The sequence below is a fragment of the Peromyscus leucopus genome, chromosome 1 (assembly GCF_004664715.2).
Source record: "Peromyscus leucopus breed LL Stock chromosome 1, UCI_PerLeu_2.1, whole genome shotgun sequence".
Classification (NCBI taxonomy): domain Eukaryota; kingdom Metazoa; phylum Chordata; class Mammalia; order Rodentia; family Cricetidae; genus Peromyscus; species Peromyscus leucopus.
This window is the reverse complement of record NC_051063.1, coordinates 150,034,477-150,061,876: the sequence shown is the minus strand read 5'-3', so window position 1 is coordinate 150,061,876 and position 27,400 is coordinate 150,034,477. Positions and strand designations below refer to the sequence as shown.

The following is a 27,400-nucleotide window of genomic DNA, read 5'->3' as shown; positions in this document are numbered from 1 at the left end:
TCATTGGTCACCCATTTCTAGAAATAAAGAAATTGGTCACCTGTGGATGTATAAGTCAATTTAAAACCAAGTGTCATGTTTGACAAACAAGAATTTCCAATCTGAACTTTGTAATCCATCTCACTCTGGTGAATTATATACCAATAGTAGCATCCTTAAATCAATTCAGAAGAATTTTTTTAATGTATTATGGCCTACAGGAATGATGCTACATAAATATTTACATGTGAGAGAAATCCAAGTAGAGTACTTAATGAAGGAGTTTCAAATATAAAATTGTACAATAGAACAAAATTCTAATTAAAAAGAAGCACTAGAAATGCAAGTGTACAAACAGGCATGGTGATGCTTGCCTGCATTCCCAGAGCCTGAGATGGTAAAGCAGGAGGACTGGGCGTTCAAAGCCAGCCTGAACCACATAGCAAGGCCATGTCTTAAAAAGAAAGAAAAGAGAAAAAACAAAGTGAAAAGAAAGAAGCTAAAAGAGGAGGAAGATAGGAAAAGAAAGAGGGGGAAGAGAAGCAAGAAATGAAGATACAAAGAGGAAAGGAGACCGTGTAAAATATACGAGAGACAGGGAGCTGTGTTTATAAGAATTACATGTGCACAGAATCACAGTGGCATGAAGATTCCACCTAAAATAGAGGCCGACACTCTTAAACTCAGATTCCAATATTTACACTTTGATGGAACTTATATTTTACAGTTAAATAATTTAGATTAGAAATATGCATGTCAAATTAAAAATTCAAGCATAAAATACAAGTTGAATATCCTTTATCTAAAATGCTAGCACTGAGGTGTTTAGGGGCTCGGGAGATTGGGGATTTTGGAGCAGTTTGCATAGATTTTGCTAGATGAGCATACCCAATCTGAAAATCCCAAAGACTCAGAATCTGAAACATTCTGAGTGTCACTTTGGCAATCAAAATGTTTTGTGCTTCAGAGTATTTTCTGACTGTGGACTTCCAAATCACTGTATTCGATTCTCTGTATCCTTTCATGACCATCTTGGGACTCTAGAGCATGGAGTGTGAACACCCCGGCTAAGGATCCCTCAGCCTTCTTCAAACATGTAGCTCTGGAGAATTCAGACAATGGGAGAGGCGCTTATGAGCTAGGGAGCAGCTATAACACAGGCCATCAGTCTATAGGCGTGGCCCTGCATCTGATTATTTATCTCTGGCATGGGATGTTTTGGAATGCCCTAGAATCATCCAGCAGTAGAATACAAGCAAGCACAGAGTCCTGCTGTTGCCAGTCTTACATCCTTGGTCCCATCCCATCAGACAGGACAATCTGCATGCAGTCCTCCAGCACTCTCAGTTGGCTGGAGGGTGGGAGTGGAGTCAAGCACCAGCCTCAACTCTCTTCGGAACTTCTTTCCATGCAATCCGAGCACATGCACATGGGGCAGGAACAGGCAGGCCCATGGCAAGGGCTGCCTCTGCCTGAACTTACCATTTGCAGCCAAATGTTGGTGGTTAAAACTTGGTTCTTCTCATCCTTAAAAAGTAAAAAGAAAAGGGTGACATAAATATGGCTTATGTGCTTCACAAAAGGAGCCATGAACAATGATTCATGTACAGATCTGACACTGGGGATCAGTGCTGTGTGTGGAAATTAGAATGCACCAGGCACTTCCAAATCTATGCCAGCAGCATTTCCCCAGAGTCAAGCTTTTCTATTTATTCTGAAGTAATACACATTTATTACAGAGCACTTACAAAGGACAGCAAAATATAAAGAAGAAAATTAAAATCAGGCCATCCCACCATCAGAAATGATGCTAGCTAAGTCCTTGGCAATTTATCTTTTTACACTCCCCCAGGAAGAGTCATGATCGCAGGGAGTGCCCGCCTAATATGAAGGATCTGAATGGGCCATCAGTCTGCTTTATCTCTTCATGGCTCTGGGCTTTCCTCTTTGTCTATCCAGCAGGCAACATGTTAAACTCTTGAAGCCTCTAATGTAAATATAAGCAAGGTGAGTAAATAAAGGACCAGGAAGGTAGGGCAACCTTATAAGTAGGCTCAACACGCTTCTTTCTGATTTCAAAGTCAATTTCTCCATTTCCAAAACAGAATCCAGATGAGAATCAAGTCCACATACCCACCCCGACCCCAGGTGTTTGGGAGAGTACAACTACCATGGTTTGGTTCAGACACTGAGCACCTCCTAGATTTGGGTCTTGGGTCTTAAGTCTCCCCTGAAATGCTAAAGGCACCATCTCCATCTTGGCATTACTGGGAAATGGTAGAGCCTTTAGAAGAGGGGTCAAAAGGGAGGTTCTCAGGTGAAGGGGAGCATGCACTTTCCAGATGCACTAAAATGCCAGTCCTTCTTCCTCTTCCCTTTGCCTTCCTGGCCATGAGTGAGCAGTTTTCCTCTACCACAGGCTTCCACCATGATGTGCTGCCTCACTACAAGCCAAAAGCAATGGGACCAACTTCTTACCGACTGGGACCTCAAAAACTGGGAGCCAACCCTTTTTCTTTTTGTAAGTTCACTATTTCAGGTGTTTATTCTGGTGCCAGAAAGCTGAACAGCACATCATCTAAAGGAGTCTCATAGAATCCTTCCAACTGGCCAGTCCTTTTTCATAGCTAGCCACGCCCAGCTGTGTCAGCAAAATACTAGTGCAAGGGGGAACTGGAAAGATGATCACTCAGTGGTTAAGAGCACTGGCAGCTCTTCCAAAGGATTCTGGTTTCATTCCCAGCAGCTGCAAGGCAACTTACAACTATAACTCCTGCTCCATGAGAGCCAATGCCCTCTTCTTCCCTCCCTGGCCACCTGGCACACAAGTGATGCATATACATACATGCAAACAAGCATGTTAAGCATCCTTAACATAAGGGGGGGGGGCGGAAATCCCATTAAAATGTGCAAGGACACAAGTTATACTGAGAATGCTGTCAGTCAGTTTGAAATTCTCAATTATAACCTAAAGGACTTGGAAAGTTAGCAACCAATACCCTCCAGGGAAAGTATTCATGAAGACCTGCCAAGAAGTGGACCCTTTAACTCTTGTATCAGTAGCTGCCTGGCTTGATTCACTGACAAAGACTTACCAAGAACTGACCCTGGCAAAAAGCACAGGCCACATCCCAGGGTGCAGTCAGCGGCCAGGAATGCACATGAGAACTGAACGCTGCCACTAGTGGAAATGTAGCCCACATATAAAGAATTAGCGGCAAGACTTCTGATACATAGATGTTCCTGTGCTTAGATGTTCATCCACTAGGCACCTATGAAGATGTGATGAGCAACTATGAGAGAGAAGACTGGGTTGTCTGTGGAGGGGCAGGGGATGAAGCACCAGAGGATCCCAAGCCAGGATGAGTCCAAAAGAAATGCAGTTTGATCAAAGCAAGAAATACATCTACTTTTCTAAACTAAAATGTGTTGCAATGTTTGGTGGTAAACATTTGCAGGTTAACATGTCCCATGTTCTATGCTGAGCAAATGTTTCCCCGGTAGAGTTACATACACTTTAATTGTGGTAGTACTCCCATTCCTGATCAATCCCAACATTACCGGAAGCACTGCTAAGTTCTTCAGGATGTGTATCTGTTGCCTCAAGTTATTAGGCAGCTGTTGTTACTAATGGACTTAGAGTTAGCAAGAGTTCCATTCAGGTCCCTTTTCTTCCTTTAATTGCGTTTGTGCCTGCCTCTCCTGAGAGAGGCTTCTGTGGTTTGGGAGCTCAATTACTACCAATCTAATTAAAAGCCTTTCTTCTTTCCAAAGTCTGGACAGAAACCTCATTAGAGTGACACTGGATTTCCTTGCCGCGTAGCAGCATGGGACCAAAGCACAGCGCTTCAAACTGTAATCAACAAGCAGCAGCCAGCCACCACCTGGCAGCACAGCAATGCCAGGTCCACACCAGACTGCAAAGGAAGTCTGGGGCCAGGCAGGCTGCTGCCACTCTCCATTTGGATCTCCTCTTCTCCTGTCACCTGTGGTCAGGTGAGAAGGTCTCCCTTTCCTTCCCAACACAGTATCCAGCTACTTCCCATACAGACACACGTGTGCACACCCACACATATATCACCTGTCAGTTTGCTTCCACGGGGGGGGGGGGGGCACGCTTCTGACTACAAAGATGTTCACCTCCCTCCTCAGAGGGTCAAAACACAAGTCCATAGTGCATCACTCAAGGCTTTTCTACAAGTTATGGTCCAGCCAAGTTCGTACTCTTTCAGCAAATATTGGTGGAGTACTCCCACTATAATCAGCACACTGGACTGAAGTACACAGTGGTCAGTTATCATTGCTCCTGAGGTGGGATTAGGGTCCCGTGTGTAAGAATGCCACACCTGTGCAAATGGTTATGACTCATTGCCTCTGCTTTGACATGCTAGGATCTCTCAACAATACAGGTTGAGTCAGTATCTAGGTCCCCTCATGTCTACCATGTAGACCCCAGCCATGACCCTTTGTTCTTTGAGCCCTGCTGACAGCCCTGCCTGCCAAGGTACCAGACAGACGATCCTGTGTCCACACTTTCCTCACCTGATAGTACACGATGCACAACATCAGCAGACCTCAGACTCCTGGAAAGTAGGGTTCTGAGCTAACCTAACCCCAACCTCACAGAGGTCTTATGGAAGGTGCCATAAGTGAGCCTGTAGAACTCTGCAAGACCATGAGCTGCTTACAGGCAAACCCATCTCCTGTCCCTGAAAAGCTGCTCGGAAATCAGGCCCGAAGTAGTGTCTCCATCCCTCTGCCCAGGGCACTGTTCCCCAGTTCCACTCAAGGCTAGCCCTCCTACCCTGCTTCCTGACACAGCATTGTGCACAGCAGGCCCCAGGTACACCACCAGTCCTGAATTTGCTTCCTGGCCTCATGGCTGCACATTTCCATGTTTGCCACAGGGAAGAGGAGACTAAGCTTCGGTGTTTTGAGACTCTGCATATGGTACTCCATGTCACTCTGGTCTCCAGCAGAAGGATGTTCAGGCAGGACAATGCCCACATGGATGCCATTAACATTGCCAAGACCTACATTGGGATGACAGCCAGTTCTGCATGCCGTCTCTTCCGCATAAGTATCCTCCACAGACACCAACCCACCAGCCTACCATGCAGCCTATGAACTCATTTAAACACCCATCATCAGTGGGTGCAGCAGCCAGTTTGCTTCCCTCACAGCTTGGACACCACCTTGTCCACACACTGCGATTCTTTCAGGGGAGAAGAATGCTACTTCCCTGGTTAAGGGAGGGTGTAGAACTCTGAAAAGAGCATGCCACGGGTACCCCACAAGCAACACAGGCTCCCGGTCTAGGTCTGTTATAACAAACACTATACACCAGCTGGCTGTGGTAACACTTAATTGTAATCCCAGAACTTGGGATTACAATTGTGGGAGCAGATTTCAGGAGCTCAAGATGATATTCAGCTATGTAGCAAGTTCGAGGCCAGCCTGATTTACATAAGACTCTGCCTCAAAAATAAACAAAGCAAAACATAATATAAAACAAAATAAAAGTTCAGAAGCAACGACACTGCTGAACACCGAAATATGGGCTTTGAAAAAATCATAAGCCTAGTTGAGTACTTGGGAAGCAGAGCCAGGCAGATCTCTGTGAGTTCGAGGCCAGCCTGGTCTACGAAAGTGTGTTCCAGGACGCCAGGACTGTTACACAAAGAAAGAAACCTTATCTCAAAAACAAAAAAAAAGAAAAAAGAAAAAAAAGAAAGGAAGGAAGGAAAGAAAAGAAAACATAAGCAATGAGGCTGACAAACAATATAGAAAGTACTGTTTCTCAGTTTCGAGTTTGGATATGTGAGGTCAATATACTGGAGCGGTGGATCTGGTATAGCTGGTGAGGGCTTCAGATTCACGGATGGGTTTCTTCAAGCTGCCATCTGGCTCTTACTGCCATGAGAGGCTCAGCAACACAGAGGGGCACAGTCTATTTCAGCTCCCACCAGTAACAGTAACAGCGACCACAAAGGCCTCCTGAAGCTGGTGAGGAGCAGTGCCACCTAGCCTGAGAGACTGGAAAGCTGTCACCCGATTGAGCTCTCTTGGGAGATACAAGATGAAGGATCCCAGCCCAGCATGAGCTCCCCATTGTCAGCTGACTTGCCCCCCCCCCATAATTCTATTTTAACCTGAGCACATCAGTGAAGAGCATTCTTTGATTTGTGTGACACATTTTTAAAAAATCAATCTTAAATTATGGTGCACCTAATGTAGATTGTAACTGTTCTGATGATGCCTACTGTGCAGTATCCCATTTCTTCAGCCATCACTCTTCTGGAAGTTATGGGGAGATGATACTCAACAGTATTTTACAAAACTCGGAGAAAAGTCATATATCAACCCTGTCTAAATCCTTGTTTCAGAAAAGATATAAATTCACATTTGGTTAGCACTCTTATAGTTTATAACAAACATGACTTATTTTATGTATTTTCAACCATGTTTTAGCTGTGATGATCCAATAAAGCTAGTTATTATTTTAAGTAACTTATAATGCATAGGTGGGCTCCCAAATTTCATTTTCTATGCCTGTTTGTTTTGAATGCTTTTCTATGAGCTCATACTACCCTGTGATCAAGTGAAGAGAATGCACACACGTGTCAACTGTGGAACTATCAGCAAACCTCTGGCCTAGGATCACACAGTTAAAGGCAGAGGATGAGCTGCACACACTACTAATCCCATCACTGTGTAGGCTGACACAAAGGATCAAGAGTTTGAGAGCAGCTTAGCCTACAGATTTAAGACCCTGTCTGTTAGCATTTAGGCATTACCTGGTTCAGCCCTTGGAGACCTGACAGGATGCACTTGCTAACACTCAGGCAAATACCTAGCTAGCCCAGGTCCTATGGCCACAGTCTGTGCACATGCACTGCGTGGATGTGTAGTCTCTATATGCATGCACTAAATGCCCTTATTAAAGGCAAACTCCCTCTCCCCTTCTTCTCTCTCTTCCCAGGAGGCTGCATCTGCATCTCCTCTCTTCCCCTGTTCCATTTCCATCTCCTCTTCCTTTCTCTTCCTCTCTTATTCCTCCTCTCCTCAGCTCTTATCTCCTGGAGTGCACTCTGTGACACCCCCCCCCCAATAAATTCTCAGGTGGCATGTCTTTCCAGGGCCCCTTGGCTCCAACACACCAAGGTTGCCTTCCACTGTTCTGATAACATCTGGTGCTTTGATAACACTGTCTAAAGAAACTTAAGCTGAGATGCAACTCGTCTATCTCTTTAACCAGATCTAGGTGTTCTGAACTAAAATATCTTCCTGACCCCATGTTGTCACAGTGAACACGTTGATTATGATAACAAAAAAAAAAATGCTTTCTCTTGACACTTGATATATGTTCCAGACAGAAGATCTCAGAGAGCAATCTGGGGTGACTTTAGAGCAATAGTTCTCAACCTGTGGGTCGTGACCCCCTTTGCCAAACTTCTATCTACAACAATATTTACATTAAGATTCATAACTGTAGCAAAACTGCAGTTATAAAGTAGCAACAAAAATCTTTTTATGCCTAGAGGTTACCACAACATGAGGAACTGTATTAGGGTGGCAGCATTAGGCAGATTGAGAACTACTGCTCTAGGGGCTCTGTGAGGTTAATCATGATGTTACTTCCTTCTTTCCCCTTTGCTTGTGAACAATGGACAGAGTTCTACTGAGGCTACATGCTACAGGTAGGTGATTGGCCTAAGGCTGAATGCAGACATACATAAGAGCCACCTACTAAACAAACTGCTAGAGAAAGGTTTGCAAAACTATAAAACAATAACTCATCTCACTCAAAGTGTTACATTTTGGAAAAGTACAGTAGTTTTTTTCTGGAAATAATATTTAACCTAATAGGGTTATCATTATAAATGAATAGACTTTATATACTTTTTGCATATATATATTTTAAAAAATTTCAACCTTGTAAATACTGAAAGCTTTAACATATACACATAAAACCTAGGATCCTTAAAACCTTTAAGAGAGTGAAGGGGTCTTTAAGCATCAAAGACTGATGTCCACTGCAACAGGTTTGGCATTCCCAACACCCTCTGGTTCTCACCTCAGAGACCCAGACCCTTCTGGGCACAGAGACAGCTCCTTCCTTAGTCTCAGTCTAGACTGTTCAAGGTCTTGCCCAAGAATGATGGGAAAAGTCTGGCTATCACAGGCTGACCCGGTCTCTTCCACTTATTGCCTGTGCAGGCGCCAGAGGCTATCGAACTCTGTTATGACTATTTCCTTATCTGCAACCCCAGCAGTGACAATGTAAGAATTCAGTAAGTCACCCAAAGTATCTATAACACAAAGCCACAAAGTGGTTCACCACAGTTCAGTGACCAGCGGGACCACGGCTAGCACAATGGAGCTCAAACACTTAGAAGTGGCCAAATGGGAGCGCTTCCTCGGCATGCAGGGCCTGTGTTTGGGGTTGTTTTTACTCTTGCTAAAGACAAGGCCTAGAAACTAAGTGCCTAGTGGTCCCATTTCATTCACAGAACTGGTTGACAGTTACTCTGTGACACATGCATCCACAGATGTCTTTTTCCCCCCAATGAGTGTAGTGGAATGTCTGAGTCTTGCCTAATGGCTCTTTATTCAGGGGGAGAGCTTCATGAAAGATCTTCCCCAGTGGAAACAGGACATACATGTACAAATTTCTGACAGTGTGGTTACATCCTGAGAAGTAAAAGTACTCATTACCCTGCAGTCTTTAACTCAGAACACAGTCCCCACTGAGGCAGACTGCAGCCGTTGAGAAACTACTGCAACAACAGCTTCTTGAGCGATTCTGAATTCTTTGATTCTATTTTTAACTACCAGAGCCAATTGTGCATTGCTCAAGAGCACTGTTTTTAGGAGTGATGCAGAAGAAAAGGCTTAAGGGATTTTTAAAAATCAAAGCAGAATATAGCAGAGATTTTTTTTTTTTTTTTTTTTTTTTTTAACTATTCCCTACTGGTCAGTGTTCAATTCCTTGCTGACATCATCCACCCCAGAAAAACAGAAAAGCAAACTGGAAACCAAGCCAATCAGGCTGACTCCTTCAAGGCAGATAACTGCAAATATGCAGAGGCAGGTGTCTCCTGAGCTTAGGTCCTTGAGCCAGGCAATGACAGTGGACTGTCATTTCCCCCACTGTGAATCTCACTCACAGTACTGAAAGGGAACAAGACACACAGCCAAGAAAGTGTTCCCACTTGCTGCCTGCATGCCCAAAGATGCCCTTGAGTCCAATGAATCCAAGGGTTCATTTCCAACTGCATGCACAGGCTCCCTTCATTAAGAGAAGGCGTTTCCATTCTCGCACATGAAGTGAACCCTGGCAGGTAGACTGTGGAAGCAGAACCCAACAGAAAGAAGAGAAGCCTTAGAGTTATCAAAGCAGGGGCAGTGGGGATGAACAGGAGGGAGAAGTTAGAAAGAGAAATTCAGCTCAGACATTCTGAAGAGGGAGCAAGGGTTTGTATACCTCTATGCTTAAAACATCCCCCCTCCTTAACCAGCACTGGGCATCTCTGCACTGTCCCCAACAAACACGTGTCACAAGTGGAAAGCAAAGACCTGCAAGTGAGTCGGAGGACCCTTGTGCCTGCACCGGAAGCCTCAGATAACAGAGATTCAGACAGCATCAGTATGAGGCCTGTGGCTTTTCCCAGCTCACTCTCATGTAATCCATCAAAGATCTGACATCGCAGAGGAAGGAGTCCCAACAGACAAAAAAATAAATGGGAAAAGAATGAAGTGTGTGAACAGAAGTTAGGAACAGAATTTCTTTATCCATTTGCTCAGTATCTTTCGAACATTATACTTATTTACCAAGCGGTACTGGGGTTGAACCCAGGGCTCCCTCACATTAACAGATGTTCTAACACCAAGTGTTAGAAAAGCCCTTTGATTTAAATTTTGTTTTGAGCTCAAGTCTGTTGTTGTTTCTTTTTGTTCTTTCGTGGGGCCTGCCACCCAGCTCCCAAATAAATCACAGAGGCTTATTCTTAATTATAAATGTCCAGCCTTAGCTTGGCTTAGTTTCTTACCAGCTTTCCTTAAATTATCCCGTCTACCTTTTGCCTCTGGGCTTTTCCCATTCTCTTACTTCTGTAAATCTTACTCTTACTCTGTGGCTGGCTGTGTAGCTGGGTGACTGGTCCCTGATATCCTCCTCCTTTTCTTGTTCTTTCCTTTCACCCCTCTATCTCTTTCCTCCCGTTCCTTGATTTTCCTTCTATATATTCTCTCTGCCTGCCAGGCCTGCCTATTCTTTCTCCTGCCTCACCATTGGCAGTTCAGTTCTTTATTAGACCATCAGATGTTTTACACAGGCACAGTAACACAGCTTCACAGAGTTATATTGCAAATGCAATAGAAAGGAAAGTAACACACCTGAAAATAATATTCTACAACACAAGTCTTCCTAAGCCCTCACTCCTTAGCTTAGGCAGGTCTTGAACTTATGGTCCTATTGCCTGTTTCCCTGAGTAGCTGGGATTACATGGGACACTATGAAATGAGGCTTACATTTATTTTTAATTGATACATTGAAACACATCATAAAATCACACATAAAGTATGGAGCGCCTGTGCTGTTTCTCTACATTATATATGTATACATCACGTAATGTTTAAGCCACATTAAACAGGCCCATTGCCTCAAGCTTTTATGAGTTCTTAGTGAAACCATGCAAATGCTTTACTTGTGGCTTTCTGCAATGCACAGTGCTCTATCTAGAGCCATCCGGATGCACAATGATGCACAATGCCACATCAGGTCATCTGATTCCACCTCAGTGGCCACTGCCCAACCTCTTCCCATGTCCCTTCCCCTAGAAGCAAGATTGAGAAGCAGCAACTTCACCTGCTTTTTATCATTTGATGTTTAATATTTCTACAAATAATATATATTCATTGGTTTAATAAAGGCACAAACAAGAAAAAGAATGACCAGAAAAAAGAATTCATGGCTATTATAGCATCAAAAATAAAATTATGAACAAGGATAAGACATAAGAAAATGAAAATCAAAACAAGTGACAAACTATGTTCACATTCATAAACATAGTATATGACTGAAGAAGTGAAGAAATAAACAATCCTTGGAAAGGGTTTAACCTCAAAATGAAAAGGAAGGCAAACAGTCAGCTACACACAGCTAAACAACAAAGTCAGGAAAATAAACAGTCTAGAAAAGGTCCAAGCAAGAAGCTCAAGCACACTTCTCAGTTCTTATTATAAATTCAATAAAGTCTTGGATTAAATATGATTTAAAATTCGAGATAACAAGATAATGGAAAGAAAAGAGAAGGAAATCTGCAGACCTAAATAAATAATCTGAGAGCCCAAATAACACTATCACATAGTTAATAAGTTAGAAACAGAAAGGGACAAAACAGACAGCTAAAAAAATTGAGTTACTGGCGTGAGGTAATCACAATTTGTGTAGATGGAAAATGGAGATTAAGTCAATTAGGCAAGAAGCCTGAGACAGAAATGAAACCAAGAAGACACTCTGGGTTGGCTCAGAGAGCACAGCACCTGGAGGGGAGTGGAATGTTCCAAGATGGTAAATAGAGCATCTGCTCAGAGTCCAGCAAAACAGCGGGCTCCATAAGCTAAGTACCAGCAGGCCTGCTACACAGTATCTTCAAAGGAGATAAAGGAAAATGACTATCTGAAAGTAAATCTAAGCTCACCAGAAAGAAAAAGAAATCGCAACAACAAACTTAGAGAATATTTTTTTCAACATAATGTTTTTATTGATTATTTAGGAATTTCATACAATGTACCTCAATCACACTTGCTTCTCATTCCTCCTAGGTCCACCCTCCCACCCTTATGCTCTCTCCCCAAAAGAAAAAAAAATACACCAAGTCCAATTCGTGCTGCTCATACACTCGCTGGAGCACGGCCAAACTCCCAGGGGCCAGCCCCTTAAAGAGAACTGAGTCCTTCCCCCATGCCAGAGCCATCACCTGTGAAGAACTGCATTCAGCATCTCTATCACAGTGTGTAAGGGCTCTCTCCAATGGTTTCCTGTCTGAACTGCTTCTTTAAAAGAGTTTGACAAGTGTGTGAACTGATACTATAATGAGCTACAGAGGCAGGAGAGCCATGCAACACCAGGGTGAACTTGGAGGTGCCTATGTGATAAAAAGAACAAGACTCTTCTACCAAACCTCCCCGCCACACGTGTCCTCTTCTACCAAACCTCCCCTCCACACGTGTCCTCTTCTACCAAACCTCCCCTCCACACGTGTCCTCTTCTACCAAACCTCCCCTCCACACATGTCCTCTTCTACCAAACCTCCCCTCCACATGTGTCCTCTTCTACCAAACCTCCCCTCCACATGTGTCCTCTTCTACCAAACCTCCCCTCCACACGTGTCCTCTTCTACCAAACCTCCCCTCCACGTGCATCCTCCTCAGGGTTCTAGAAGAACCTACTGGGAGAACAAAAATGAATTTTGTCAGTTTCAGCCTGGACACAAAGCAACAAACAGGATAGACTATCATCCTCCTAAGAATATGGTCTCCCTTTGGTCAGAGAGTTCAAACTTAAACAGTCCTTAGTGCCTGAGAACTCTACCAGCCATAGAAGGAGCATGCAGGTAGCTCTAGACTACTAAAGCTATGAAGAATCAACAGAATAAACAAATGACCAAAAAGAAGAAACAAAAATTAATGATGCTTAGAAACATAAATAAAATATCCTTGAGTTCGAAATAAAAAATACATTAGGTGAAAAATTGTATTTGACTAAGTGATTAAAATAATTCCAAAAAAATTAAGACAAGCATATCATAATGACAGGAAATGTCCTTTGCAATTAATGGAAAGAATGTCAAATCAGTGGAATACACCTCCACAAATTCAGACTAGAGAAGTAGGAGAGGGTACCACTGAATAAGCACAATTAATACAATTAAATGCTTTGTGATATAAAAATATAAAAGAATAAAATGTGTGAAGGAAAGGGCATACTTGAAAAAAAATGTTTTCCAACATGAGAAATTTAGTAACTAAAATAAAAACTCAGTGCATGTGCTGGTCAGTTTTGTCAACTTGAACCAAGCTAGACTCATCTGAGAAATCTCAACTGAGAAATTTCCTCCACAGGCTATGCCTGGGGGCGAGTCTTTTGTGCATTTGCTTGGTTAATGATTGACGTGGGAGTGCCCAGGTCACAGTGCCAACACTGGGCAGGTGGTTCTAGGTGCTATAAGAAAGCAGGCTGAGCAAGCCAGGAAGCAGCATTCCCCCATGGCCTCTGCTTCAGCTCCTGCCTTGAGCTCCCACCCTGACTTCCATCAGTGATGGAGTATGACCTGAGAACTATAAACTGAATTAAACCCTCTCCTCCCCAAGTTGCTTTTGGTCATGGTGTTTTATCACACCAACAGAAACCCTAAAAACAGATAGACTGGAAAACACATTAGAAAAGACAGAAAAAATAATCAGAACGTAGAAGACAAATGTGATATAATGACTTGCTGAGAATGAGATGGAAAACATGCTTTAAAAGACAGACTGAAAAGATTCAATACACATCCACAAAAAAGCAGAAGAAATGTCAAAGAAGGAGAGCTGAGAGGTTTCCAAAACTGGACAATGAATCCTCAGATTAAGAAAGTACAATATCCTCAAAAGGAAATGAAATGAATTAAAACCTAATAAAGTGCATTTCTTTTCTGTTCCAGCATACTACGACTTTACCATCAATCACTCCCATACTTCAAAGGAAAACACCAAGCAGACTGAAAAATCAATGGCTTTTCTCAAGACACAGGAGGCACTAAGGTTACATGGTAAAGTGTGACACAAAAATCTGGATGTCAGCAAATACTAAAGCATAGCCTAGAGTCCTGAACTTGTATCAGTGCTTAAATGGGAATTTGATAATCACTGTAAACTAAGTGTGAACTTGAACAAGAGTAAGGATTCGGTTGACCATAGACGCCAGATGCCCTACAGTTTCACTGCTTTTATCTCTAGGAACTGGGCCATGCTGTCTTGGTACATGTGCAAGACTCCTCTATGACTCCTCAAAGCAAATGAAAAGAAACTTTGGGAACAGATGCCAGAACGTTCCCGTAAGAAAAGCCTCTGCTCCTGACAGAGCCTTGTCAGTCACTCCTGCCCTCTCTAACACTGTAGCAGTTCTGCCTCTCTGGATGACGAGAAAGGCTACAGGCCAATGGAGTCACCTGTGAAGGTCACCACTCACAGGGGAGCCCAGGAAAAGACTGACATCAGACCTAGGACATCTGCCCTAGCCTCTACAATGTCACCATACTCTAGCTCCAGCATAAACAGTAACCATGGTAGGCTACAGCAAGAAGTTTCAGTTCTCTCAGAAGGGCTTAAGTGTGTGGGGGGTGGGGGGTAGGGGGGTGGAGAGGGGCTAGGAATGTAGCTAGGTTGGTGGAGAGCCATCCTGGCACACACCAAGTCCAGAGGTGGAGCTCCAGCATGGTACAGTCCAGGTGTGGTGGCACATGCTTGTGAGCCTTGAGCAGTTGGGAGGTAGAGACAAGAAAATCAGATAGGAATCATTCATCATCTACTGCATGGTCAAGTTTGAGCTCACACCAGCCTGGGCTACCTGACACTCTGCAAAAACAAACAACAACAAGCAGGGAGAGGACAGCGGTGTGAAACAGGAAAAGCTGAGAGGACGATAGCAAGAGAAATCCTCTATGATTTCATGGGGAAATTCTTACGGCCACTTGGAAAGGCAGTTGAGCACTTCTTAGGAATCTAACCTAATGTCCCACCACTTGAATTCTTAGGCACTTACTCAAAAACATTTACCTACAACCCCCCCACCCCCCACCCCCCACCCCCGCATATGGTAGATGGGGGCGGGGCTGGGAGGAGAGGAAGGAAGGGAAATTGTGATGAGTTAAAAAAAAATAAATACAAAAATGAAAAACACCCGTGTTGTATGATATTCTGTTTGTGTTCTGACAAATAAAACTTGCCTGGAGATCAGAGGGCCGAGCTAGCCACTACTTAACTATAGAGGTCAAGCCGTGGTGGCATACACCTTTAATCCCAGCACTTGGGAGGAGGAAGCAGGAAGATCAGGAGTTCTAGGCCACCCTTGGCTACAGGAGATTGAACCAGTCTAAAAGAGAAACAGAGCTGGGTGGTGGTGGTGGTGGTGGTGGTGGTGGTGGTGGTGGTGGTGGTGGTGGTGGTGGTGGTGCACGCCTTTAATCCCAGCACTTGGGATGTGGAGACAAGAATATAAGGTGGGTGGAGACAGGATTTGTCCCCCATTTGGTCTGAGGATTCATAGAGGTAAGAAGTTTTTAGTGACTGCTGCTTTGCTTCTCTTTCAGCTTTCACCCTGATATCTGACTCCATGTTTTTATTAATAAGACAATTAGGATAGCGCTTCACACCTGCATATGAATGTCTATGGCAGTTTTATAATTAGGAAAATCAGTATGTAACCAAGGAGTCCTTTAACAGATGAATAGATAGATGGAAGCAAACCATGTCATACAGTGGGTTATTTAGGGTTAAAATGAATGAGCCATCAAGCTACGAAAGTTATAAAAGAAACAACTCCATCTTGATAAGGGAAAGAAGCCAGTTGAGAAAGCTGCAGTGCTTGGTTCCAATTACAAGACAGTGTGCAAAAGGCAAAAGGTGTAGGTTGTAAACAGTTGGGTGGGTATGGGGGTGAGCAGGGATGAACAGGTAGAGTACAGGGATTCCATATGAAACTGTAATGGTGAGTACAAGACATATAGTGTTGGTCAACATTCGCAGACCTTTATAGCACAAAATAACCCCAAAAGTACACAGAGCGTGTAGAAAGCACTGAGAAGTGAGAAGGTCCAGTACCGAGTGCAAACTATGACCAAAGGTTCCAAACACATGACAAAAATAAAGGATTTTGACCCTTAAACTTCATAGGGTCTCAAAAATTCCAAAAACACTGTGCTCTGGCTGATGAAACTGTTCCCAGACAGAGGAGATGGTCTGAAAATTATTTATGAACCCACCACACACTGTTATGGGCGACATGATGGGAGTCTGATATCTTAATGCTGGAGTAAGAAGAAATTAGGACAATGTATGTTACAATGAATTAGAAGGGAAATGTGAATACACATTAGTGTAATGAAGGCACAGATGTTAACTATAGAATCACTCAGTTATGTGCATATATAAATATATGTGGACTATACAAACAGGTACTCACAGACGTGTACAAATATAAATATACAGGAGTTATGCGCATTGGTGTCTTTTCTCTGTCAGCTTAGAAAGTCTAGAAGTGAAATTGCAGTAGCACCCTATCACCTGGATTTGATTGTTTTTTAATCATTCTCCAATAGAAAGAGACAGCCAGTTTGAGTAATTGACAAGCATTATCTATAATGAACCTGGAGCATGTGCAAAGCCAGAAAATGAGAACAGTAAGTAGAAAGTATAAGTGATATCACACTAACGGTAGTGTATGGAAGGGGCACAAGGCACCTATAACCATAAGCTACAATTTGAACAAAATAAATATGGATTACAACCAAGCCTACAAAAGCAGTATCATTGTTTACTATGATTTAATAAATGAATACATGAGATACAACAGATAAATCTCCTGTGCAGACAAAGTCCAGATAATTATATAACTACTCTGCCTCTAAGGTGGCGGAACACATTCCTCAATTGAGGGCTGTACCAGCCTTTTTCTTTTGCGTCACCAACCAGCTCCCAAATCATGACACAGAGACTTATTAGTTTTGAATGCTTGGCCTTAGCTTAGCTCTATTTCTGGCTAGCTCTTTCAACTTAAATACCAGTTTCTCTTTATCTACCTCTTGCCTTGGGGCTTTTTACCTTTTCTTACTTTTTTTGCTGTCTCCATGTCTGTCTGATTGACAGCTTCTTGGATTCTTGCCCCAGATGTGTCTCTCATTCTCTCCTCCTCTTTCTCTTCTTCTTCTCTTTCTTTTTTTGAGCCTAGATCTTCCCTATTTATTCTCTCTGCCTGGCAGCCCTGCCTATCCTTCTCCTGCCTAGCTATTGACCACACAGCTTCTTCTTAGACCAATCAGGTGCCTTAGGTAGGCAAGGTGAAACAGATGCAACATATCTTTACATAATTTTAAAAAAATGCAGCATAAACAAAAGTGACACACCTTTCCACAGTTACAGTAATACTCTGCAGCACAAACAAATGTAACACATCTTTGCCTAGTTAAGATAATGTTCTACAACAGAGGGTAGTTTTACATGTGACTTTGTTCCAAAGAGTAAGGTATGGAAAGTAGGGGAAAGAGTAAGTTTGGAGTGGAAACATGAAAATGCAATGCTTGCCACATGATAACAGGTATCTATCAGTAGGTTCTGTGGATAGCATGTGTCCTTTTCCTACCTATCTTTTAAATTATTTCTTCAATTTTATATTATAATTCCATCATTTCCTTAGTCCCTTTCCTCCTTCCAAACCCTCCCATATGCACGTCCTTGATTTATTTCAAATTCAGTGTGTCTTTTTTCACTGTTTTGTTACCTATACATAATATACATATATACATATATTCCTAAATACATAAATGCAACCTGCTCAGTGTATATAATGTTAATTGTATATATTTCCAGGGCTGACCATTTGGTATTAGATAACCAATTAATGTGTGCTTCCCCAAGGAAAACTATTTCTCCTGTTCACAACATTGCCTAGTTGTCTTAATTCTTTGTTTAGGGTTGAGGCCTCTGGGCTTCCCTCCATTCCCCCCACCCACAACCCCATCTACATTAGCATGTCTACTGTTGTCTTTGTTTATACCACAGACGTGTCCTTTAAGGACATGACAATAACACTTTGTATCTATGGCTTGTCTCACTCGGTCACAGAATTCCAGTCTCACCTTGATTAAAATGTCCAACAATTCCCAATGGAGACACACTTCAAAATGCCTTCCCAGCACTCCTCAAACATGTCAAGTTCACTGAAAATAAAGCCTGAGAAAGTGTAAAAGTGAAAAGGAGCCTATAAAGCTCTGATGACTGAGAATAAGTGTGTGTGGGGGGCCTAAATAGGTGCTGGGAAGTAAAGTGAATTCAATTTATTAAATGCAAATAAAAACCTAAGAAAACAAAACAAAGGATGGAAGTTAGAGTAAAATAACCTATCTAAAAATAAATTAAATAAGCTATCTATTCACATTCATTAATTGTAATAAAACATATCATACTAATGTAAGATGATAATAGGAAACAATTAGGGCTATAAGAGGCATCTTTGAAAGTTTTCTATAAATATAATCCTGACCATATTTAACAACAACCACAACACACATACACACACAAAACAGGATTAGAGACATGCACGCTCAGAACTGACAAGGAGGAGACAGGTAGATAAAGGGAGCTCAATGGTTGGACATACTATCAGACTTGGAGAGTTCCAGACCACTGAAACTCTCTTCAAAATAAAAACTCTTCAAAATAAAGGGGGCAGTGTGGAAGGTAATCCTGAGACTCAAACAACAGTCAAGCCATCCTCTGATCTTCACATGTGAGTGTATGTGGGCACACACACACACACACACACACACACACACACACACACACACACACACACCTCTCCCCCTCCCCCTCCCCTGGGCACTGTGATAGTTTAAATGAGAAATGTCTCCCTTAGGCTTATGTATTTGAACATCAGATCCCCAGGTGGTGACACTATTCAGGAGATGGAGCCTTGCTTGCTCAAAGAAGCACATCACTGGGGCAGGCTTTAGATCTATAGCCTCACCCTACTTCCTGTACTCTCCCTCTGCTTCCTGTATGGATTAAGGATGTGACCAGCCAGCTTCCTGCTTCTGTTGTTATTATCCCTTCCCCACCATGATGGACTCTATCTCTCTGGAACCATAAGCCAAAATAAACCCTTTCTTCAAAAGAAGAAAGACAGGAAAGACAGCAACAAAAATAAATAAATCACACTGTAGAGTAAAGCTGTAACATAAAAAGACACTATCGTAAAAGCACAAAGTCGTGGTTTATCCCCAAGGGAGTGCAGTATGATAACTGACCAGAGAGCAGATGGGAACTCAACAGCTTCCCCAGTCAAGGAAAGGACACTTACAAACTATGGAAAGTAACTGTAGAACTCAAGTGTAAAATTTTTGCCCACACAAATGGTTAACCAAGAGTCAAATCAAAATAAAGGCCATTTCAGAGAAACAAGGAATCTTTTTTTAAACTGATGCCACCTCACCAAAGGGATGAATTTCTGGAAGAAGCAGAGTTTTAAAATAATGGGTTATAAAATCCTCATTCTGTGTAACAGAAACTCTGAACGGGATTTGAAGAGAAACTTTTTTTCTGTTGATTTTTATGTATGTTTATGGATAATCTCAGTTGTACCGATTAGCCTCTAAATAAACATCCCATCAAAATTAAGAGGCTTGGGCAGGCACATTGGTGAGATTTTGTGTCCAGGGATGAGTGCCAATACCAAAAGGTCAGAAACACTACACAGACTGAGCAGGTTGTATGTATATATTTGGGAATACACACACATACAAAACAACAATTAATGAGACAGGCCACGAATTTGAAAGAGAGTGAAGAGGAGTATACGAGAAGGTTTGGAGGGAGGAAAGGGGAGGGAGAAATAATATAATCTCAAAAAACTTGAAAAATTAAAATGCCATTCAACTTCAAGATATATACTAATGAAAAAGGAATTTTCCCAAGTTCCTACCCTGAGAAAATTCCTCCCAGGGTCCTGGGAAAGCGCTACATATGGCAAGGGGTATCTGAGGGAAAGGAATCTACATACACTATGCTCTCTTGTTCGCTAACTTTATTCCTCTATGACAAAATTCTACCCATACGGCTTCAGCTCTGTCCTCACATTCAGCTCCTCTCTGTGCCCAGTTTTCCTGTCCTCATAGTTTTAGTAAGCTCCTATGCTTTTGACCTGATCTTCGTCCTCTGTTCCTTCGTCCTCCATCTATCCTTCCTGGCTCCTCACCCCTGGACCTGATAAACTCTACAAGAGATCTGCTTTACCCTCTACTGAACCTCTGTCTTCCTCTCTTCTCTCTGGCCACTGGGTTCTGTGTTTGCCTGTGGAATTTTGCTCCAGTCCTTACTGCACCTGGTTATGCAAAAAACCCTATTGTCCTCAGTCAATTGCTCTGGAATGCCATTAGGCTTGAAGGCAAAGGATGGTCTGAGCTTCATTTGCACAAGAAACAAAGCTATGCCTCTACAGCCTGCTTGTCACCTAGGCTCAGAGCGGAAGTTAGTTACCTAGAAGTTCCGCAGGTCTGAAAAGCTTAGCTGTTTGTGAATATGATCTGGGAGTATTTGAGTATGCAAGAATTTCATAGCAGAAGACAGCTGAAATATTAAGGCTGTATAACACCAAATATTCCGTGAAAAATGGCTTCCCATTTGATGGGCCCTTGGCCAGTCAAAGTATAGCTTTTATACACAGCTGAATCTCTATAATATATTCTTGTGGATTGCAAGAATTCCTGTTTTTTTGTATAGTAAAAAAGGGATGTTTAATTCTCTCTAGGGCAATGGATGATGTGGATAAATATTAAGTTTGGAGATGACTAAAAAAAATGAAAAATAACTTGATATATGATGAATATTTGTCTCAATATATATTTACAATCTTTAAAATGTATTTACAATCAATAATATATATAGATGGCAAGCTGAGAATTAGTTTAACCATCTAATAGGTATATTTGTATATAATCAGAATATCTCTGTCCCAAGAAGGGGGCAGAGGAATAACATAAAAATCTACCATTAGCTAGTATATCATAATATGGTCAAATGTGTCTAAATACTATGATTCTGACTTATCAAAAAGAAATGATTAGTTTGGAACATTTACTCTATCTATTAATCTCTGGTAGTGGTGTAAATTTGTCTAAGCTGTATTTTAAGGAGGTATAGTTAGATAAAATTACCTGAATTAGTCATGCCCATCTGTGGGAACAAGGCTGCAGCTGAAGCTTACCTAATATAAATTTGTAATCAATGCAATATTAAACTATAACTATGAGAGGACAGTAATAACCTCAGGGTATATATAACAAGACTCACATATAGAACGATTGTGAAAAATATATGAGGGAATATCTAATAGTACATACATTTCAGGATCATGAGCAAAATTTATACAATTAATAATAGAACATTTTTTAAGGGCAGACCAGTCCCTGGGCTGGAGAGTTCAGTTAAAAAAGAAGGGTATGTGACAAAGGGGCTGTAGAAGTTGTCCATGGTTGCTTCCTGCTGAGATGGGGGTGAAGCTGGGGGTCTCGAAGCTGGAATGTAGTGGAAACCCAGAAAGCGCAGGCTTGGTCGGAAACACTATACAGACTGAGCAGGTTGTATTTATATATTTAGGAATACACATACATGTATGAAACAACAATTAATGAGAGAAGAGGCCACGAATTTGAAAGAGAGTGGAGAGGAGTATATGGGAAGGTTTGCAGGGGGGAAGGGGAGGGAGAAATAATATAATCTCAAAAAACTTGAAAAATTAAAATGCCATTCAACTTCAAGATATATACGATTAGTTTTCAAGTGGAAATGTGAAAAACAAGTACTTTTTGAATGGATCAAGTATGGTGAATAGGCCTCTTTGTATAGCAATGAAATGTAAAGAAAATACATGAAATCTCAGGACTTCTAATAATCCATCTCAGAGTATGAACAATCGAGTCTGAAGAACATTTCATGGGATAAAGAGCACAAACGGGGGCTTTCTACCAGAACCAACATTGATGTTTGACAAAACTTAAAGGTAGAAAACTATGTTTTCAGATGCCTCTAACATCTACACAGAGATAGCACTAACACACAGGAACATGTTAACAACTAGACAGAAAATTAAGGTTCATTTTGGTAATATAAGGGTCTATCATCTGTCAGTGACCTGACTCTCTGTTATTCTGGACTTTTCAATCAATATGAAGAGCAAAATAGAAATATTACCCTCTCCTAAGTATTTCAGAAAAGAAAAAAAAAAGGACAAAGATAAATATTGAAAAGAATCAAAACCATAGGGGCTGGGCTACATGGCAGCTCAGTGCAAAACTGCTTGCTTAGCATACTCCTGGACCTCAGTTTGATCCCCAACACTACCAAAATATGGCAAAGGCGGGCCGGACAGCGGGGCTACTGTAGAGGGACTAGAACAAATTATCCTTATTGGCTGCTCAGAGGAGAGAGAGGCCTGGCTATAGGCCTGGCAGTTGGCATGAGAGTAGACCAGGCAACTGGTGCCATCCATGGCACTGAATTCAAAGTAGCCTATGGAGTTCCCCAGAGGAGTTGTCCCAACACATCTCTGTTCCAGGCTGCTATGGAACAGAGTGCTCACACAGTTGACCCAGGTCTCTTGCTCTGGAAAGTAAGACCCCTGGCAGAAAGGCAGGAGCACAGACCAACCTTGGAGCCACAAAGAGACAGATCCGGTCCTTATCCAGCAGAGCTCTGCTCGCAGCCTCAAGGGCATGCACCAAAGGATTCCGTTCTCAGGCATTTGAAGTTCAGACAGCCATCAGTCCTGATCTCCAAAGCAGCACAGCAGAAGAGACTGGCCGCCAGGCTGGAGTCACTGTGACAGAGGTACAACCCCTGTGACAGGCGCTGTGGGCTGTGAGAACGCAGAAGCCCTTCTCAGCAGCTCCCCATTCACACGGTTAGCACCAGGAGTAGTCACCTAAGTCCCAGAAAAATCTAATTAAACTTGCAGCTTCCTTATGTATTTATAATTTCTCCCCGCCCCACCCCCAATATCAATAAATAATGCCTTCTCTACAGACATTTGGGCTCCAGTCTTTCTTATAGACTTGCGGAAAGCTAATAAATGACTGTGCCCAGAAATACCCTAGTGATTCATTTTAACTAATCACTGCAGAGTTTTGTCTCTAGGAGAAACCACACCCCTCTCTGTGCTGCAGACTCTACTTCCCTTCCAGCCTGGAGCATACCCAGGTGTCCTCTGTACATGGAAGAAGCAGACACTAAGAAAACCAAATTCCACTTATTCACAGCTTCTTTTCTTCTGAGTCTTTCTTACAATGAAGTGTCAGGCCAGGAAGCACATGCACCAATTACCAGGGAAAATGTTCCCATCACATGGTTGGGGACAGAATGACTTTGGCACTTCCTCATAACTTAGGTGATTAAGCAATTTGCATACATTTCCAAAAAGAAGAAAAACCTTTCCAAATGACCTTTGGGGATATATTAGCTTCCTGATACATCAGGAAAGTATGTTTCCAGTCAGTCCAAATCTTGAAGTAGTTAGGGAGAAGGTGCTGAGCAGAGAGGAGGCCAGCCACATTTAAATCTATACAAGAGTCCCTGCTCAGTTTCTAGCCTACGTCTCTGCATATGCACCCCATCCTGCCACGTGGGGGCTAAAATGGTATTTCTATATTCATTGTAACCTAGAAAAATAACCTGTTTCTTTTCAGTTTGACTAAGCACTGCCTCTGTCCTAATAGAGTCTATATTTGGGTTATTGCAGATGATCAAGATAGGAAATAAGAGATTCCCAGGGAAGGGAGAGTCCCAGGCATTTAATGATCTAGCCCAGGGAGTCTCATCCAACTACTATTACCACACTATTCTCCAACCTTTCACGACCTACCAAAGAACATGAACGTTCCAACCTCCCTGCCTTCCATCCTGTGCCACAGCACTCACTGGTCTCTAGAGGGACTTCCTAAGCCACTGACTAAGTCTGTTCTGTCTCAAGTTTGTGTCACTGTGGACCCCCAAAGACCCCAACACCGAACCTCCATCTGAAAGGCAGACGGAACAGGAAAGGATAATAAGACACCAGGAAACCAACTGTCTCCTTATATGCTTCCAAACCAAACACAACAGGAACAGAACAGAAAACTGCAACCAAGGAAGTCCTCAATGAAAAGAAACAGTGATTCCAAAGATGTGGGAGCCTGTGGCTGCTTCAGGGAGGAGAGAAGGTACAGTAAGACCTCCTGAAACACTCAAATGAGGCAAAAGTAACTGTCACTCAGTGCCTTGTCCTCTCTCCTTTCACTGGGTCAATCCTGGTATCAAATGTATAAATAATGGCTACAACTATCAAGTGTGTTTCTGCATACTGGGTCTCCTCCCTCTGCTGGGTACCAGCTCACGGTTACCCCTACAGCTGCTGTTGTTCCTATGCATAATAGGAAATAACACTGAGAAAATAGAAGAATGATTGGCTTGCCTAACTGTGGGTCATTTCTTTACGTCTGTAGTTATACATAGATGAGAATATGCAAATAATCAACTTACATTCAAAACAGTATTTATAATAAGACTCAGGCTGATGAGGGTGAAACTGCATTCCCCACACTGAGTCAATGTGTAAAAACTAGCACATATTTCCCTCAGTGCAATCTAAGGTTAGAGATCTTCATGTCAAGAGTTTAAAAACAAACAACAATAAACCATTAACTTTGAGACCATTAATTCTACATCTAAAAAAAAATTACACTAAGTTTTAAGTCACTAAAACATAGAAACCAAAAATCCTAACTATGATGCTATAATACTAGCAATATTATCAACAAGCTACTTTCCCATTTAAAAAAAAATGTTCTAGACTCACAAGATGGATGTTATATAACTGTTAGCTTATTTTCGGAAGAGCTCATAATATAAAAAATAAAATGAAGAATGGTGTTAGGCATCAACAGAAAATTACGTCTGTAGTGCCTCACTGCTTAAACCTGTTAGAACCCATTCTGCAGTTTCTGTATTCCATCCCCATCCTCTGCAGTAATGGAGAATATGATCTGAGTTTTCAATGGTGAGCTTTCTTGTAACATCTTCCCTCACATCTAACCTGAATTTCTAAACATTACAGGAGTGGTTTTTTGTGGTGTTTTGTTGTTGTTGTTGTTTTAGCAATAAGCAACCTAAATAGATGGGCCTATCAGAAGAACAGAAGAGCGGAGTAAAGCATGAGTGAATTTGCACACAGAAGAAATGCAAGAGATGAAATATACTGAAAAAAGATCAACAACAAAACAAAAATCCTCAAGGGTCATATGACACCCTAGCCACAAGGAGAAGATAGTGGAACTGACAAAGGCCAGGGTCCCAACATCCTCAGCCCAAGAGCTGTATATAGCAGCAGCTGCTACAGGCAGTGAGTCCCCCTACCCAAGCCCTTCAGGCACTTCCCATAGTTGGTGCTCTCAGAAGCTAGAAGCTGAAGATTACCAAGTGCTTGGGCTGCTGCTGGTTAAAATCTAGGATCCTATGCCTCCAACAAGACCACGGGCTCTGGTTTCCAAAGTCTAGAACAACGAGACTCCTACACTCTAGGCTTGAGGCTAGCCATAAGCCACAAAAGGTCTGCTAGTACAGTCCCATAGCCTTGAATGCTTCAATGACCTGAGACTGGTGGTCTGTCTGTATTTGGCTGGAGCAAACAGCCCCAGCTAGTTGCTCTGTAGCATGGTCATGAATGACAGCTCCAGCAGTGTAATAAAATGCAAACAATCCCAAAGAAGACAATGTACTTCTTGTTCTCATTTACCTAGCTATCTGAATTAAAGTACTTATCACTTCAATGTGGGTTAATAGTTGCCTATTTAAAATAATTACTTTTAAAAACAGCTTTAGTGAACTGTAATTTTATAAAGTAGTAAGGTTTAAATGTATAAGTTAAGTGTAGTATAGACTCATGAAACTATTATTATGCTCTAGAATGTAGATTTCCTTCAGGCTGGACCAGACCATAATTGTCATGATGCAGCACAGATGTGATGACTCAGTGATCACCCTCACAGGATGGGGACCATTAATATTCCCTCCTGGAGGAAGACAAGGGCCACATGACACTTAAGAGACTTCCAGAGTTCTTCAGGAGGCCCTTGCTTCTCATAGATAATGCAAAGTGAACGACTGACCTGTATGTCATCTTCTGAAAAGAACCCCAATAAACTCAGAGGATTTAAGAGTGATCCTTTCATTCGTCTGTCGGTATCTTGAGAGAACAGACATTTCCATGTATCTCCCAACAATAGACATTCTTTGATCTGATTTATTCCTATTGATACATTTCAACATTGGCTGACTGGATTTTCAGTGTTGGCTTTTTAAGAGTTCTTCATATATTCTAGACAAAAGTCCTTTGTCAGTTAAGTTAACTGCAAATAGTTTTTCCTTATTTGTTGGATTGCTTTTATGCCTCTGAACAGTCTTTCTCCCAAAAATACTTATATGAGGTCTTAGAAGGTCTAGCTTATCAAGGTTTTTTCTTGTTTGGGGACTTTTAATCTAGCAAAAGCCCTGAAGATTGCCCACAATTTTCTTCAAAGGGTTTATAGTTTCACATGTTACATTAAAGTTTATAATCCAGTTTGAGTTAATATTTGTATAAAATATGAGGCTTATGTTAAAATTCATTTTTTTTAAATTTTAAGCCTGCGATCCAATAGCAGAAGTCTGTCTGAAACACGATCCTTTCTTCATGTGCTCCACTTTGTACCTCTGTCAAATGAGCTGGCTCTCCTTTCACTGGTCTTCTTCCAGATCCTAAATGCTACTCATTAACCCACGCACTTACCCCATCTCAAGTACCACACACCCCAGAGCTATTGAAATCCGCCCTCACATTCTTTTTCAAATCTGCCTTAGTTCTTCTCTCTTATTTTCAATACAGATTTTGAATACTCACATCTGTAAGTATCTTACAAGGATTTTGATATAAATTACACTAATTGAAGGACTATCAACATACTTAGTATGTATAAGGAGAATAAATTCTAGCAGATATTTGGCAAACTTTGGGGAAATCCTTATACAAGTCATGATGTCTTCTGCAAACAGTCACGGCTTTACTTCCTCGCACCCCCCCCCCCGCCCAGAACTGTAACATCCAGTAGAAGGCTGAACAGCAGTCATGAGAAGAGCTAACCACCTCATTTCTTAGTTTAGGAGGAAATCATCTAATTGCTAAATGTAACACTGCATTAAGCTCTTTATAGCTGTTCTTCATTAACTGAGGAAGTATATTCTGTTTGCATTTTTTTTTTAGTTTTTAAGTTTTTTTTTAATGGGGAGTTAAACTTTGTCAATTTTTAGCAGCAATTATAACTGTGTGATTAGTACATATTGATTAGTTCTCAAACGTTAAAGTACCTCAAATCTCTAGGATAAATCCTGCCTGGCTGTGGCAGGTAATTCTTTTTATGTAATCCTGAATTCTCTTTGCTACCGTTTCTTAAGGATACTGTAGTCAATATTCATGAGAGATATTCATCTCTCCTTCATTAGGTCACACAGAATGCCCTCGTTACAGACTCCCATCTTTCAGTCTCGGTATGTAAAGAGTTTACTCCACCACTATGCGCCACCCTTGTCCCAAGCAAAT

The 27,400-nt window shown here is 41.9% G+C and overlaps 1 protein-coding gene across 1 annotated transcript in view; it reads right to left on the bottom strand.

The window, feature by feature from the left end:
• Positions 1-27,400, bottom strand: part of Chrna7 (cholinergic receptor nicotinic alpha 7 subunit) — a 120,793-nt gene that overhangs the window by 68,696 nt on the left and 24,697 nt on the right. Inside the window, exon 3 of the mRNA XM_028872855.2 lies at positions 1,462-1,506. Within this exon, the coding sequence (XP_028728688.1) occupies positions 1,462-1,506 (45 nt within the window). The remainder of the gene's footprint in view (positions 1-1,461; positions 1,507-27,400) is intronic.